The 16,606-nt window shown below is 42.6% G+C and overlaps 1 protein-coding gene across 1 annotated transcript; it reads right to left on the bottom strand.

Annotated features, from left to right (window-relative positions):
* Positions 1–1,198: 1,198 nt before the first annotated feature.
* Positions 1,199–12,860, bottom strand: LOC139928497 (solute carrier family 26 member 6). Its single transcript, XM_071921069.2, has 19 exons — positions 12,721–12,860; positions 10,879–11,018; positions 9,834–9,944; positions 9,499–9,674; positions 9,135–9,299; positions 8,498–8,650; positions 7,770–7,852; positions 6,320–6,467; positions 4,742–4,855; positions 4,471–4,548; positions 4,241–4,336; positions 4,028–4,134; positions 3,852–3,921; positions 3,535–3,627; positions 3,259–3,369; positions 2,739–3,119; positions 2,360–2,414; positions 1,364–1,509; positions 1,199–1,225 (listed from the first exon to the last, which is right to left on the bottom strand). The coding sequence occupies exons 1-19, from the start codon at positions 12,858–12,860 to the stop codon at positions 1,199–1,201; spliced, it is 2,394 nt and encodes a 797-aa protein (XP_071777170.2).
* Between the last annotated feature and the right edge of the window lie 3,746 nt (positions 12,861–16,606).

Below are 16,606 nucleotides of genomic sequence, written 5' to 3' on the forward strand. Positions count from 1 at the left end.
AAACCCAAGTTTCATAGTTAAAGAGTGGTGTAATCAGGCTTTATAAAGCTGTTGTAGAAAAGCCTATATTTTGCTTTTGGAGGTGTGTTCAGTCGGTGAGAACAACACACACTGACAAACAGGAAATGTGTGTTTTCCATAATTTATAACACTTGATATTGTTTACAATGGAGTGTTCAAAGACGAAGAAACAAATAATAGAGATTCCCTGGCAAATCAAACGAAGCCCAGCCTCAGTTTATTGTAATGGCAGATTTCAATTAATTCACTCCTGAAACTCGCAAAATTTTGCAGTAGAAAATAAAACAATGTTCAAAGTCCCATATAGTATATATTGGGATAGTAAGAGTTCTGACACCTGACAGATAAGTTATGACAGCAGATGATCCTTTGAGACTGGATCGACTGAAATAGAAGGGAGCCTAGCGAGATGTCAGAGGCATCAGAGATGTGTGAATAGCAACTATAAATACACACAAGCTGGGTGTTTAAAAGCTGTTGCTCTTTTCAAACATCAGCCCTAGTACACAATATATGCTGTTCATTCTTGTAGGCTGTCAGAGTGAATGAGAGGAAATGGGATGATAAGGAGGATTACTTTCCCCTCCTGGGGGGGGGGGGTACATGGCCCAGCCATATCAGGTGAATGACAAATATTTACATTTTAAGTGATTCATTCTATAAGATGTTTTGTTTCCCCTCACTGAAAGTAACAGGATGGCTCATTGGCTCAAGAGAGAACAGAATATAGATTGATAGACACAAACGCACCTCTTGGCCCATCTGCTCACAACAACACCTCGTGCATATGAGTCTCAGTTTCCCCTTACAGTCAACCTCTCACTCCCTCTCTACTCTCTCCCACAGGCTATAAATACAGACTCCTATTAGTCCAGTGCTACATTCTCCCACTCAACCCCCCCTTCTCTGTCTCTCACACACACCACAGAGCAAGAGAGCTGCAGTGACGTATTGCTGGCTATCTCATTAGACGATATCATAAAAAGCCTGTTGCCAAAGCAACGGCTCCCTATATCTCTATGGCAACCGGCCGCCATGTCATCGCTGGTGCATTCTCCCCCAGTGAAGGGGGAGGAGACAAGGACATCCAATAGGGAGCGAGGGAACAGCCAGCAGGTCTGAGAGGAGGAGGAGGAGGAGGAAGATGGGAGAGGAGGGACGGTCTGACCCCTGTTGGTCACATCTTGGTGATGCAGGAAATGTCCTAAAGAAATGAGGAGATTCAGGACTGAGGATTGGGAAATTTGTGAATGTGTGACTGAACATGTCAATGAAAAGTGCTGATTAAAGCTGAGGGATCTCTTGAGATCTGTGTTGAATATGCATAGTGTGATCAGCTCACCAGCACACAGTTATAGCTAGTCGTGTCCGTCGGGCGCTGCTTCTTGAGAATATGGAGCACTGCATCATGAATGGTGGCAAACAGCCTGCTCTTCGGGATGGACTCCGAGAAGAAACCTGCTGTTTCCAACTGCTCCACTACACAGGCTAGTGTTTGACCACACACACACACACACACACACACATACACACGCACACACACACGTAGACGACACATGCATGCAGAGAGAGACTTATTATTTATGAATGCATGACCAGAGGAAGAGATGCTATGATTACAGCAATAAATATTTATGTGTTGGGGTTCTTTAATACAGGGTCAGTATTCGTCCCACAGGGAACAGTGTGGCGCCACCGAGGCCAGGGCCTTGACGCAGCTATTATCAAAGCTTCAGTGCCTTGACTGCATTAAGGACATTGATGGTCTCTGTTGTGTCTGGTGTGCCGTCTCTCAAGGGCGGAAGGAACTTACAGTTGCTCTTGTTACTGTAACTGGATAGATTTTTTCTGTAATTGTACTTTTTTGAGTATTTTTAAATCAGTAATTGCACTTTTACTCAAATGTGTTTTGATTGAAGTACTGCATTTTAAATCACATCCATTAAAGAGTACAAATTTTGTAGGCTCTCTATAAACTGACCAGTAAACTGGCCAAATGTGGAGCCATTCACAGTGAACGGTCAGTCAGTCGAGAAGACGACAGTAATCTGGCTTTACTTTATTTTGTAATATTTTCTCCCAATTAAAAGAATCTAGTTTGAAATCTGTCCCCTTGGCTTTTTACAATATCATATATAATAATGTTTTCTTTTGTAAAAGTAACTTGGCTTTTACTCTGAGCGCATTTTAAATGAGCTACTTTTACTTTTTTACTTAAGTAGATTTTTACACCAGTACTTTTACGTCTACTAAAGTAAAATTCCAACAAAGTAACAGTACTTCTACTTGAGTAGGACATTTTGGTACTTGTTCCACCACTGCTCTTTCTGCCACTCACCTTGGCAGCCTGCTAGATAGACGTCCACATCAATCTCTCCAAAGTCTCTGAATATCTGCGGTGGGGAAAGTTGCAAAAAGAAAAAAACTATGAGATGTGAATTTGTGTTTTTTCTCTTCTATCCTTTCAAGCATTTTTTTCTATGTGAGCAAGCATGCTCTCCCTGGTCATATATTCATCCCAACACTCAATGTTAAAAGAAAGTGGTGATAACTGGTCAACCACCAACTGAAGGGACTAAAATCTCTTGTACTCTGCTCTAATTTGCTCTCATTACAGAATATGCACATTCTCTTGACACTTTCTACATTCACATATGTTGTCAACACACTCACAAATCGTGGCACACACATACAGTGAACAGACAGACAAGACCTACATTTTTCAGGGTCTTCACAGTGACTGTGTCCACAAAGCTGGTTGTGGAGAGGTCCAAGACAATGCTGTGTGTGCCTAATCCGCAGCCCCTTCCCTCCTCCCCGTCGCCACTGTGAGACGTCTGGGTGGTGTTGTCATCACCGTGGCAACCCGTCTCCGAGTCCGAGTCTGACGTGCTCGCGTCATGCTGGTAAGCCCAGTTTACCTGGCCCTTGATGTGGCCGTTGGCAGGGGTCTCAGTCAGAGTCATGACCATACCGTTCCCCTGGCTCTGGGCGTTCATGCCTGCAGAGAGCTTCTCCTCATTCAGCTCCTTCCACTGGTTCTTCTCTGGCTCCTTCAGGGAGAATTTGCCATTGGACAAGTGGCCGTTCAGGTCTCTCTGGCAAAAAGTTGGAAAAAGTTGAAGTTCAAATAACGTATAGTGGCTTCTCATTTGAAATTCAATGACTGATGATCGTATCTCAGAAGAATTAGTATGACTTTAGGTATCTGTGAATGTGTTGTATGGGACATCCTACTTGTTTCTTTGCCTCCTTTTTAGCTTTCTTTTTCTCTTTCTCCTGTTGACGCTTCTGCTTCGCGTCTCGTTTCTTCTTCTTTGTCAGCAGCTTCCCCATTTCAATTCCACTCTGCACAAAGACCGGAGCGAGAGATAAGAGACAAGAGAAAGTGAGACGAGCGAGGAAGATAATGAAAGTAATTAAGGGTGTTGTAGACAGCAGATAGGGATTACATCTTGTAATCAAATTCCTGCGTGCACACACACACACACACACACACACACACACACACACCTTCTCTTGCAGGGCCTCCAAGTACAGCTCAGCATTGGTGTAGTAGACAGTTGTGGATGAACGGAAGATGGTAATGCCTGGAATCTCTTTGGCCTGCAGGGACACATCATGAAGTAGCAGAGTATCAGAAACTCACACTCTACTCTGCTCTCATTCGCACTTTTCACTTCCCCCAGGTATCGTTTGACGAAATGGAGCTCTCCTGACGTTTAACGACTGCAACTCTGTCTACCTCTGTCTATCCACAGAGTTTTCCTTTCCCTTTCTTGTTGATGGTGCTACTAGGCATCCTTCACTTATTACAAAAAGATTCTTACCTCCTCATAGGTTTCTGTGTCCAGATACAGGTCAGTGCCTGGCACTTGGCCCAAGATAGAGTAGCGGGGCCTGGAGGATATTAAAATGACGTGATTACAGCAAGAACCGTCCTGCATTGCAAAGCCATTATCATGTTTCAGATATATTATAATTAGATTGCATGGTGTATAGTTACAGTTGAGTTCTGAAGATGACAGTGAGCATGGAGAAGCCAATGGAGACGGCCAGACCCAAGTCCAAGTTGAGCAGGACGGTGCATGTGAACGTTACCAGCCACACCAGCTAGAGGGCAGCATGGACACTGACAGTCAGTAGGGGGCAAAAGTGGCACAGGGTCCATACAGTATTTAACTGAACATAATGACTATTAAAGAAGATTTAGTCGTACCAAATCAACCTTGTTGCTCCTCCACAGCATAGGGACATCCAGGAACTGCTTAAACATCCCTTTCAAATTCACAAACACTATTGTGGATAGGACGGCCTGGGGAACACACACACACACACACACACAGGCTCATTAGTTATTCAACTGTGTGCCAAGAGAGATATGGAAACGTTGAGAGGAAAGGTAGAGGAAGGAGGGAGAGGAAGAGAGTAATACAGGAAGAGCGTTACCTTGGGGAGATCCTCAAACAGAGAACCTATTTTCAAAACTGTGATCAGCACGATGATGGAAGAAACCACTCCGGCAACCTGACCAAACACACACACACACATACAAACACACACAAACACACACACACACACACACACACACACAAACATTATAAACGGTCCCAGGCCGAAGACTCCAAAACTTGTATGCTGGTACTTGTGGTATTTGCGTACATGTGAGTGTGTGTACACGTGTGTGTGTGTGTGTGTGTGTGCATGCGTGTGTGTTTACTTGTGTCTTGCCCCCTGTGCTCTCCTGGATGAGACTGCGAGACAAGGAGGACGTCACACAGTAACACTGAAATAAGCTTCCAATAGAGTTACTAAGACCCAGGGCAAGCAGCTCCTGGAAAGAGAGAGAGAGAGAAATAGAGAGAGTAAAAATAATAGAGGTAAAATATCTCAATTTAAAGTAATAACATCCAAGTAATAGGTTAGCATTAGATGACATTAGATACCATTATTATGAATGAAAAAATGACAAAATACACTAAATATACCAACTCACAATAATGGATGTCATGTATTTCTGGTCACTCTATGTATAGTATGCAGCCATAAATGTAATGGTTACACCCTAATTGCACTGTTCATTAACTTCAAGGCCATGTCAACACCTCACCGCAGACGGAGAGCGGCTTCAGGCATATTTAAGGCACACTTGATTGAGCAAAGCTTGTTGGACATTAAAGATTTAGCAGGCCGGATCTTAGAGGCTGCGAGTGTCCTCAGCCTGTTTCTCTCCAGAGCAGAACGATCCCAGTCACATGCCTCTGCCAGTGTGTGTGTGTGTGTGTGTGAGAGAGAGAGAGTGTGTGTGTGTGTGTGTGTTATAGAGAAAGAACAAGAAGAAGAGAAAAACAGACAGACAGGCACACAAGAATATACGTTATCAGTGGTTCTTCCTTTCTGTGTAGCTATTTTCAGGGGAACAAGAATAATTTTTCCACCAAAGTGATGGCATGACCAGATACTGGCATAGGGAACTCAACGCAGGCTAATTTCAGGCCTAGAGAATGAATAATCAAAAAAAAAAAGAACAGGCAAAGGAGAACATCTCTGTATCTCCTTGCACATATGATAGAGAGAACGATAGATACTGCACTGTAGTAACTATGAAGAAGTAAGAGAAACCTATCCTCCTAAATTCATACTATGTAGTAATTTTGAAAACCTTTTCCCAAATGAAAAATTACAATATATTCTAGGAGAAAAAGGAGAGTGAAATATTGCTAACCTAATTATTAACAAACCTTCAGACACAAGGGACATTTGATACGCAGGAGTGTGCCCTTTGATAAATATATCTATTGATTTAGTGATCGATTATTATGATGTTATTCAACCATTTATTGCCGTTTTTTGTCACATTGTCATGGTTGCTGTTTGAATGTAGTGACAATCTGTTATTTGCTATTTCTGCTTTGGCAATAAGTGCTTTAGAATTGATTTTAACTGAATGGCGCGATAGAGACAAAGCGATGTAGAAGCGATGTAACATTCAAAGAACATGGGTCTGTATAGTTATTTACGGCTCTGCTGTTGTCTGAGGCTATTTCCAGGACGACATGAATAATTTTTCCACCAATGTGACAGCGTGATCTCGGTCTAATATTAGGCCGAGGTTTGACTCTGCCCCGGCTGCCATGGATCGGCAACAAAGAGAAGGTCTGTGCTTGAACACTTAGTCACGCTGCCACTCCAGCTATAACTCTCACAGGTTTTTGAGAGTATACAGAGCTTTGTGCAGTGTGTGTGTGTGTGTGTGTGAGAGAGAGAGAGAGAGAGAGAGAGAGTGTCTCAGCCTCACCTGGTTGCTATCCACCTTGTAGCCATGTTTAAGGGCAAATGTTTTGCCCAGGGAGATGCTGATGGCGTAGCCCACAATGGCCACCGCAAACGCATCGCCTACCACCTCCGAGAACAAAGTCACATCTGGGACACGAGGAGCCTTGAGCCTGCAGCGGTGGAGAGACAGGAGAGAGGAGGGATGAATAGAAGATCTTTATTACCCATGTCAAACAAGTCATTTACAGAGCCTCCTCTGCCTGGAATTTGTTACCCACCCGAATAAAACAGGCCAAGACTAAATATTCTCTCAAAAAATGATTTAAGCAAAAACTGCTGGGCTTTTCTAACTAATAAGTGTAGTTTTTTGTTGTGTCATTTTTGCTGTTGTTTTCTTTTTGTTGTCGTCATTGCTGCTGTGTTTCTGCTGAACATGTTATTTCAGTTTTTTTGCTCTTGAGGCATTATCTTTGAGCTGCCTCTTTCTGTGCTGTAAAGTGGATTATGTTGACTAATGGCTGTTTATTTTTAAAGTGTGGACCCCAGGAAGACTAGTCATCCGGAAGCTAATGGGGATCCAAATAAAGAACAAAGACTGAGGAATGAAGAACTGGAATTTTCCTTTTTTCTTGTATACATAGTGCGCATAGGCAGCTCAACAAACAGCTCGGAGCACTGGGTCAGCTGCAGTGCAGATCCCTTGGGGCCATCAGGAATAAACTCTCTTGACATGAAAGGAGATTAAACTGATGATCTTCTGGCTTCGGCTTTGCCTCGCTAACCTCAGACCTAGAAGTTGTGAGCTGAATTATCTGTGAAGGTCAAAGACTTGCTGACTTCCAGGCTTGCCAGTAACATAGACTTGTACATTGCTATTCCTTTATACAGACACTCTGCAGCTGGCAAAGACATGCACCTTGCCGATAATTTATGCGCACTGCACTGTCAACTTTTGGTTTTACCAAAAAATGTCACAAACACGAATGCCATGAATATGCAAAGTTGTTATTTATCAAAAAAGGCAAAACAGCTCACGGTAGCTTTTGTATTTTTGAGAATCATCTGCCATTATATCTTATGTTTAGACGTCTCTGTCTCCTGTCTTCCTATCTGAATATGGCATATGGGTAGACTCAGCTCACACACACACGCACACACACACACCTTGACCCTGTTTCTTGGTACAATGTGTTACTTTGCCATATCAACAATTTTACGTATCTGCTACTTTTGTGTCCATGACCTTGTGAACAGCGAGACCAGAATCAACTTTAGTGTATATGATTCTTATGGTCTTGTCTCTGTTGGGTCTACAGACTGGCACCAGCTGACTGTCCTGTGTCTCCTCTCCCTTCTCTCTCTCTCTCTCTCTCTCTCTCTCTCTCTCTCTCTCTCTCCCTCCCTCTCTCTCTGTTTCACACACACACACACACACACACACACACATTACAGTGAAACATACGTAAACTTACCCACTGGGTATCTCTCCAACCACATCAACGCTGTATTTACTACTAAGCCCGGCAAAATAAGAGATGATTGTTGCTGCTATGATCTGTTGAAAAAAAAGACACAAGGAATGTCAGTTTGGTGTGTGGGGTGAATTATTACTTTCAACATATATGACCTCTTTGTTGGGAATGCAGGCGGAAAACAGGCCAGCCTTTTCTTAGAGTCAGTCCATCATTTTAACTATCTGAAGAAGACATTAATGGGAAACCACACACTGACAAGGGAGAGTCTTAGCCTGTCATAGTCTCAGACAGGAGAACAACTGACAATGTAAAAAGAAAAAATGTGTGACCAACACTGCAAAATGTTTAGATAAATTGGTTGACTGATAATGAATTGTTTTATTTATTAATTTAATGATATATCAACTGTATATTTATTGTTCATTGTCACTGTCGTGTGGCCAAGTTTGATTACTGTCATTTGAATTTGATGAATTTGTTTTGGTAGTAAGTACTTTTCTATTTCATGCTAATAAAGCACCTTAAATTGAATTTAACTGAATTGAGTTATTGCTTTCCTCTGTCAGTTTTAGTTGACTGTGAGGTCGCGATGCCCCCTGCTGGACCATTAAGTGAACACATACATGAGAGAAAAAAAGGAAGGGAACAAGGAAGGAAGGGAAAGAGGAGGTAAGCAAGGCAGGACAATAAGAAGGAATTAAGGAAATACCAAAGCAAGGACTTACAACTATGAGTTCTATGGGGATGGGCAGAGGCAGCTTCTTGCTGTAGTAGGCATTAAGTTCCTTGACCACAATGAGAACAGCGAGCGCCACCAGGCTGACCACCAGCTCTGCCACGTTCGTCTCAGGTAGCAACGAACAAATGTCCACCAGGATCTGTGAGGGGAGGGAGGGAGGAACCGAGGGAGGAAGAGAGGGAGGAAGGAAGAGGTTTGAAATCAAATTATCACTTGCATTGCGAAGGAAGCAGCAAAGTGGGTGCAGTGACTTTGACTTCTAATAATAATAATAATCATCATCAGTCATATGGTATAATACAGTCGTATAATAGTCATAAGGTGAGAAAATCAGAGCTGGCTCTAATGATGGGGAAACTGTGAGGGAACAAGTTACACTGAAACATACAATAACTGACTGCCGCTAATGTGAAACTTTATTGATTTCCAATTCCCTACAGAACGGCCTTTCTGGAACTGGTAGGGTTTCAGTGTCTTGCTGATGGACACTTCAGCAGGGCAGATGCTTGTCTACACAGAGAGAAGGACATGAACCAGGATCCTCTGGTTGAAGGGCAGTCTCCCTACTCTCTGTGCCACCCTGCTGCCCCTGAGTATGTCTGCATGATGCATGATGTACTCACATAAACTTGGGAGAGCGGTCCGGAGAAGCGCGACGGCTTGATTCCAAACAGGTACTTGAGCTGGGAGATGGTGACATGACATGCCGCTCCTGTAGTGTAGCCACGAATCAGAGGCTCGGACAGGTAGGTGACCACGAAACCAAACCTCACCAAACCCAACAGGATCTGAAGACAGAGAGAGAGAGAGAGAGAGAGATAGAGAGAGAGAGAGAGAGAGAGAGAGAGAGAGTTAGCCAGACATAGTGAAAGATGGGTTATGTGTCGATACAGTCACTTCAGTATTTCAGTTTGGCGAAATTGGTGTGTGACAAGACTGGACAGGGCTTTTTAAGTCACACACACACACACACACACACACACACACCTGAAAGAGTCCTCCTAGGACAGTGATGGCACATGCTATCTGTACTCTGTAGGCGTCCCGTGCATCGATGTCCACACCCCCTGTTCCATTGGTCCCATTGAGGATCTTAAAGTCACTGTCTGGCGCCAGCTTCTCTGTCACACTACCAATCATGATACTGATCACAGCAAACGTACCTGGACATACACATATAAATACACACACGTGCACATAGACACACACACTGTATCCACATTGAATCCACCGATATCTTATATATATATATATGTTCTCTCCCTCATCACAACCTCCCCCACCACACACACACACACACACACACGCACTTCGTCTCTCACCTATGGAGATGTGTCTGGAGCTGCCGAAGATGACGTAGAGCAGCACAGGGAAGAGGGAGGTGTACAGGCCAAACACAGGGGGTAAGGATGCCAGGAGGGCATACGCCATACCTGCCGAAGCATTACGATATTGTAAAGGAAAGCACAAATAGACACACTGCATATTTTCGACACAATGTCTGCCTTTACCTAATAGAGGACAATCTAAAAAACAGTATCTGTCTTCTTATTCAACGAGGAGTTTTGATGAACAACATCTAGGCTGTGTAAAATATGACAACACACTTCAAAGTGACACTGATTAAGTTTGTTAAAGGATAAGTTTGACGATTTTGGGCCTACATATAATTTGTGTCTTAACTAGTACTTGGACCAGCAGACAATATTGGCTCCCTAGTCAGCTGTCAGTTGAAACAGCGAGCTCTGTTGCTAGCCTCTTGCTGCTAACAATGAGTCCAAATCGGGTTTGTCAAAATATCTCCAAAAAAGCCAGTCTGTGAAAACGATGTTTTTATATCCACAGCCCAGAAAGCAGCAGCATGGCACTATTTCCACTCAGTGGAACTCTACCAGGCTCCATGTGTAATTGTTTACAATCTGACCCGACCGTCCGCAAAGCTAGATCACGCCGCCAGTAGGCACTTCCTCCCCACAGCAGGCTGTGCCGCAGCAGAGAAAAATAGTTCTGTCATTTCCTGATTAGTGAAAGTGTGCGTAATGAAGGAATTGTGTCATGAAATCTGAGCTAATTTTAATTTATTTACTTTGCAACTTTTCCATTTACTCTCAACTCCCCTGTGGAGCCTAAAAATGGCGTCTTTGGAGATATTATGACAAACCCCGTTTGGACTCATTGTTAGCAGCAAGAGGCTAGCAATGCTCGCCTTTTCAACCAACGGGAGCCTTGGTAGCCAATACTGTCTGTGGGTCCAAGTACTACAGGTATGTAAGAAACAAATTAGATAGGTCCAAAATTGTTGAACTTATCCTTTAAGTTTGTGCGGTGTGCTTCTGTGTTCATTCCAATACACATATTCATACAAACCCTGTGGCAGGTGCATGATGCCCACACTGATGCCAGAGATGAAATCCCCCATGGCATTTTCTCTGATGGAGTAGTGAGGCAGCCAGGAGAGGACAGGCACACAGCTCAGCACCGTCTGCTTCAGCCTGGGACCCGAACACCTGTGACCAGGGGTGGGGACATGGGATTGAGCAATTCGAGAGATACATTGTGATAGATAAAAAATCACATTCACATTCCTGATTACACAATAATGACGTCAGATAGTACACAATTTCACGTTCCACATTTCTTCAAAATTCCTCAAACTTCCCATGTCCCGTCACCGTCCCTTTAAGGGGTCAACCTGGTGACTCAGCCACAGTGTTTTGGCTTCTGTTTGATTATATGGTCTGTCAGTTGTCAGGTTTGAAGGCACTGGCAACGTCCTCTGAGGCAGGATCAGGCATGCTATGGTGTGTCAGTGAGTCAACATCACAACAGCCAACAGAGAAAATGAGAGGGAGGAATAACGGTTTTCATTAGGGGTATCAGTGGTTCAACTAAGATGGTGTTAGAAAACATTGTCGTGAACTGAAATAAAAATAAGAATAATAATAAGACTGTGAAAAAACAGAACTACTTGTCTACTTGTAAAACGAACTAAAATAAAATAAAAATATATGTCAAATGTCTTTTTGTTTATGTGCAACTTTTGGGCATTTTTGAAGAACTCTAATTGAAAATTGTTTTGTTTTTTTTGTTATTTGTATTATACAATACCCGTTGCTCACAATTACAAAATACCTTTTTTGAACTTCTATCATTACACCTTAAAAAAATACTAAAAATAGAGCTGAAATGAAATAAAACCTAAACATAAAACTACCAAACCCATACTGAAAACAAACTAAAACTAATCTGAAATTGACAAAAATTGAAAACTATATATAAAAAAATATGTATTTTTATTATTTGGGGCCAATTTGCAGTGGTTGTACTGTGTGTGTTTTGAATGTTGGAACAGCTGCAGCACAATGTTTATCAGCCGGCCTTGTAGGAGAGTGACATGCTGGCTGTACCATCAGAAGAGTGTCAATATGCCACTTGATATGACAGATATAAAATACTAGTGAACTGAATGTAAAAGTAACATCTTCAGTATCGGAATGCCTGCGTAACAAAATATTAGATTAATGTCTTTTGTTACATCAAACAAACATATGATGATGTGACGTAACCATGTATCTTGTTTTTGTCCTCCGCTCCTTATTAATATGTTACAAGATCAAGGAAGATACATTCCTCATGTTAATCGAATTGGTTAACATCTGCTCTCAAACTAAGGCCTGCATCATTCTGATTGGTTAATATTTGGTGAAAGCGGCGTACAGTGTGTCACAGGGTGTTATGAGGGCTCCCCTCCAAAGAGAACTGTGAACTTTGCTCATCCGCTCTCACTAAATCACTCAGATGAAACTATCCGTCAGCCTTTTGTAACCGCTGGCATTCTGCTGTTGCATTTTGTCTCTTGGGATTGCGTAACGATTATTCTTTTGAGCCAAATAAAACCATGCACACACACTTACAGTATGTACACACGTGCACACCCACACACACACAGCACACTGAAACACCCACTCATTCACGTGTTTCACAGGTGTTTAACAGGTCAAGAGCAAACAGTTAGAGACAGTTAACAGACAGGCACAGACACACACACATGTACTATAATGTAAGTATACATGCACTTTTACACACAATCTAATCCTGAAACTGCCTTGTCAGTGCACATCACAGTGTCACAGTCCTTTCCATTCTCATCTCCCTGTCCCTCCTCCTCTCCTCTCCTCTCCTCTCCTCTGTCCTCCTCTATATTCTTACCTGAGACAATCTTTCACCCGCTCACACAGGGGTGGCTTAGTGGAGTGCGTCCTTTTCCGTGCCACTTCATCCAGGCACAGCTCATCCAGAACGTCCCGCTGCACAAAATACTCCCCGGTCAAGTGGTCCCGCACCTTCATGTCTATCTGACCAAGTTCAAGTCAGCCCCAAATTTCTCTTTCGGCTCCTTTTTCGGCTTAAGGGTCCTGTCTTGTCTGGAAAACCCACTCACAGATCTCTCTTGCACCTCAAAAGCCACATATAGTGCAAGATAAGTGAAGGCTCCTCAGTGTGCTGTACTGGATTGGCAATGCTTGTTTCTGCAGCTGTACTTTTTGGACTGTGGGAGTGACTGCTCCTCTCCTGTCCTTATGAGAGAGAACACCCACCCACCCCACCCTGTCCCCACTTCTCTGTGCACACACCTGTGGAAATGTGTGCATGTGTGTGTGTGTGTGTTTGTCTGTGTATGTTAGTTATCCTATGATGATTAACTTAGGGAAAACCACAGCTGAAAGGCTGGCGGCGGTGGTAAACACTTGAAACTGTGAAACAGACGCTCTTTTTACCTCATATGACAGCGCTCAAGTGGATACACACTGCTGATGCTTGCATATAATACTGTGTGCTATACTGATCAGATTCACGTGAACATATTATGGTATATTTTCTCCTATAAAGCAAACACCTGGCCGACTTCTGGAAAGGAGTCAGGTTATGTTTGTATGAACGCACCAGATTGACTGGGCTAGTAATACCTTATCTTTATGGCTGTCTCGCTTTCCTCATTCAGGAGATAAAGTGACAATATTTTCAGTGGCAACAGGAAAGTTGTGATATTTTCTGCTACTGGCATTGCCCAGTATGTTTTATGGAACGGAAAGGTTTGTTTACTGACCAAATGGATTGAGACTGGCCATGTCACAGCTGTTGCTTTTACTGTAATGTGTGTGTATTTTTGTGCTGCCTGCTTATGTTTCCGTCAAATCCGTCAAACAGCCTTAATAAAACTCAGTCTCTCTCTCTCACACACACACACACCAACTTATGTGTCCGTACTGAATGAGTGCAGTAAATGTGTGCACCTCACAGATCTAGAAAAATTCTACTCTCTCTTTTGAATGATCGAGTTTAAATTGAACCACTTAATGTACAATTAAGTGATAGAATTGAGTGAATAGAATATTTAGGGAAATTTGCTTAAAAGTAGCATACAATATTTAATTTCTAAAATGTGTAAATGTTGTTTAAAAAGCACCTTTAGCACATTGTTGAGACCAACCATCCAGTGGAATAAGCTGACCAACACATGCTCATTTAATACACAAATACACATGCAAAGATGAGTCTCTTTATATGCATTGTATGTTATACTGTATATCTATCATTTTTCTTTGATAAATTAAAAAGGGCCCAATATACACTACATGGCCAAAAGTATGCAGACACCCCTTCTAATTAGTGGATTCAGCTTTTTCAGCCACACCCATTGCTGACAGGTATATAAAATCAGGCACGCAGCCATGCAATTTCCATAGACAAACATTAACACTAGAACGGGCCGAACTGACGATCTCAGGTACTTTCAATGTGGCACCATCACAGGATGCCACCTTTCCAACAAGTCAGTTCGTCAAATTTCTGCCCTGCTAGAGCTGCCCCAGTCAATTGTAAGTGCTGTTATTGTGAAGTGGAAACGTCTAAGAGCAACAACAGCTCAGGGGCGAAGCTGTAGGACACACAAGCTCACAGAACGGGACCAGCGGGTTTGTAACACTCACTGCTGAGTTCCAAACTGCCTCTGGAAGCAACGTCAGCACGAGAAATGTTCGTCGGGAGCTTCAGGAAATGGGTTTCCATGGCCGAGCAGCCGCACACAAGCTTAAGATCACCATGCAGAATGCCAAGCGTCAGCTGGAGTGGTGTAAAGCTCGCCACTGTTGGACTCTGGAGCAATAGAAACGTGTTCTCTGGAGTGATGAATCATGCTTCACCATCTGGCAGTCCGACAAACCAGTCTGGGTTTGGCAGATGCCAGGAGAACGCTACCTGCCCAAATGCAGAGTGCCAACTGTAATGTTTGGTGAAGGAGGAATAATGGTCTGGGGCTGTCTTTCATGGTTCAGGCTCGGCTCCTTAGTTCCAGTGAAGGGAGATCTTAACACTACAGCATACAATGACATTCTGGAGGATTGTGCGCTTCTAACTTTGTGGCAACAGTTTGGGGAAGCCCTGTTTCAGCAGGACAATGCCCCTATATAGAAATAGTTTGTCGAGTTCGGTGTGGAAGAACCTGACCGGCCTGCACAGAGCGCTGACCTCAACCCCATCCAACACTTATGGGATGAACTGGAATGCCGACTGCGAGCCGGGCCTAATCGCCCAACATCAGTGTCCAACCTCACTATGTGGGATGAATGAAAGCAAATCCCCGCAGCAATGTTCCAACATCTAGTGGAAAGCCTTCCCAAGAAGAGTGGAGGCTGTTATAGAGCAGCAAAGGGGGGACCAACTCTTTATTAATGCCCATGATGTTGGAATGAGATGTTCGAGGAGCAGGTGTCCACATACTTTTGGCCATATAATGTATCACTTTGACTTCAAAACTTTCCAGGGTTTCCAAACTGGCGCATAAGAGCCTAGTTAACTCTCTGACACTTACCTTTGAACCAGACGACCTAATCTGACAAACTCATTAGTCACATTCCTAACAAGCTATTTGAAGTTTATGTTGAGCTGGGTTACTCTTTAATAAGGTCTTTGTCAACATGACTTTTACTATTGATTTAGGTTTATCTTGGAGTTGTATAGAGCGGTGATAAATGTTTGTGTCACATTCCACATCTCATTAATTTGGAAGGGGGAGGTCTTTTGGAAACTGATGAGGGGCCGGTTGACACCATTATCTGTTTTTGCTGTGAACAACTCAAATATTTGATGTTACTCACTTATCTGTACAAGCTTTTGGATGAAGCGGTCTAGAAGCCTTTATTGAAAGCCTTATTTGCCCTTCTGCTATAAGCCCTTAAATCAACATTTATAGCTCACCGGGGAGAATGAAAACTAGCTGGCATATGCTGTTTTGCTCAATGTCTTCAATTTATGAGGTTGAACAATTTTACAAAAACAGGAGTTAGAAATACATGTTGCATGCTTTTCTTCTGCAATACCACTGTTCATTATGTATTTTTATGTACCTTAAACACTTGGAAAAATGCCATGTATTCTTTTATTTTAGATTTTATTGTATAGTATTATTTTGGCCATTGTACTAAGAGCCAATCAGGATTTTTGTGTTTTCTAGTGACAATGGGAAGACAATGAATATCACTGTCCTACAGCATTTTAAAGGAACAACTGCTGTCACATAATATGGTTTTTGTGTTTCTGTCTGAAATGACTAACAGTAATAGATCACCGTTGGACATAACAGGAAACATCATCCCTGCACATATTAACTTCTGCCTCCATCACACATGTGAAGGAATGTGAGGTCTTCAAGCTAAGGAACACCGACGACCACGCAGACCGGATAGGCTAACAAGAAAATACAGAAGATGGGAAGAAAGAAAATTAGCATACTGAGATGGAGGAGAAGATAAAAAGAAAGAGACAGAAAAAGAGAGAGGGCATAGTGTGAAAATACCTGTTATTCTTAGTGTCCAAATCTCACTGCTGCTTTATTATTGATTGATAATTGAATGTTGTAGTCCTATATTTTGTAATCCTAGGTCCTCCTTGAAAGAACGCTAATCTCAAAAAACTGTAAAAGTAAACACAGAGACATTTTTATCATTATATTTTAAATGTGCAATGTTGGTTTTTCCAGATAAAACATACGAGAAGTAAAAAATATTTTTAAACTGGTTACATTAGATTAAACTAC

This window comes from Centroberyx gerrardi, chromosome 14 (genome assembly GCF_048128805.1).
Source record: "Centroberyx gerrardi isolate f3 chromosome 14, fCenGer3.hap1.cur.20231027, whole genome shotgun sequence".
In the NCBI taxonomy this organism is placed as follows: domain Eukaryota; kingdom Metazoa; phylum Chordata; class Actinopteri; order Beryciformes; family Berycidae; genus Centroberyx; species Centroberyx gerrardi.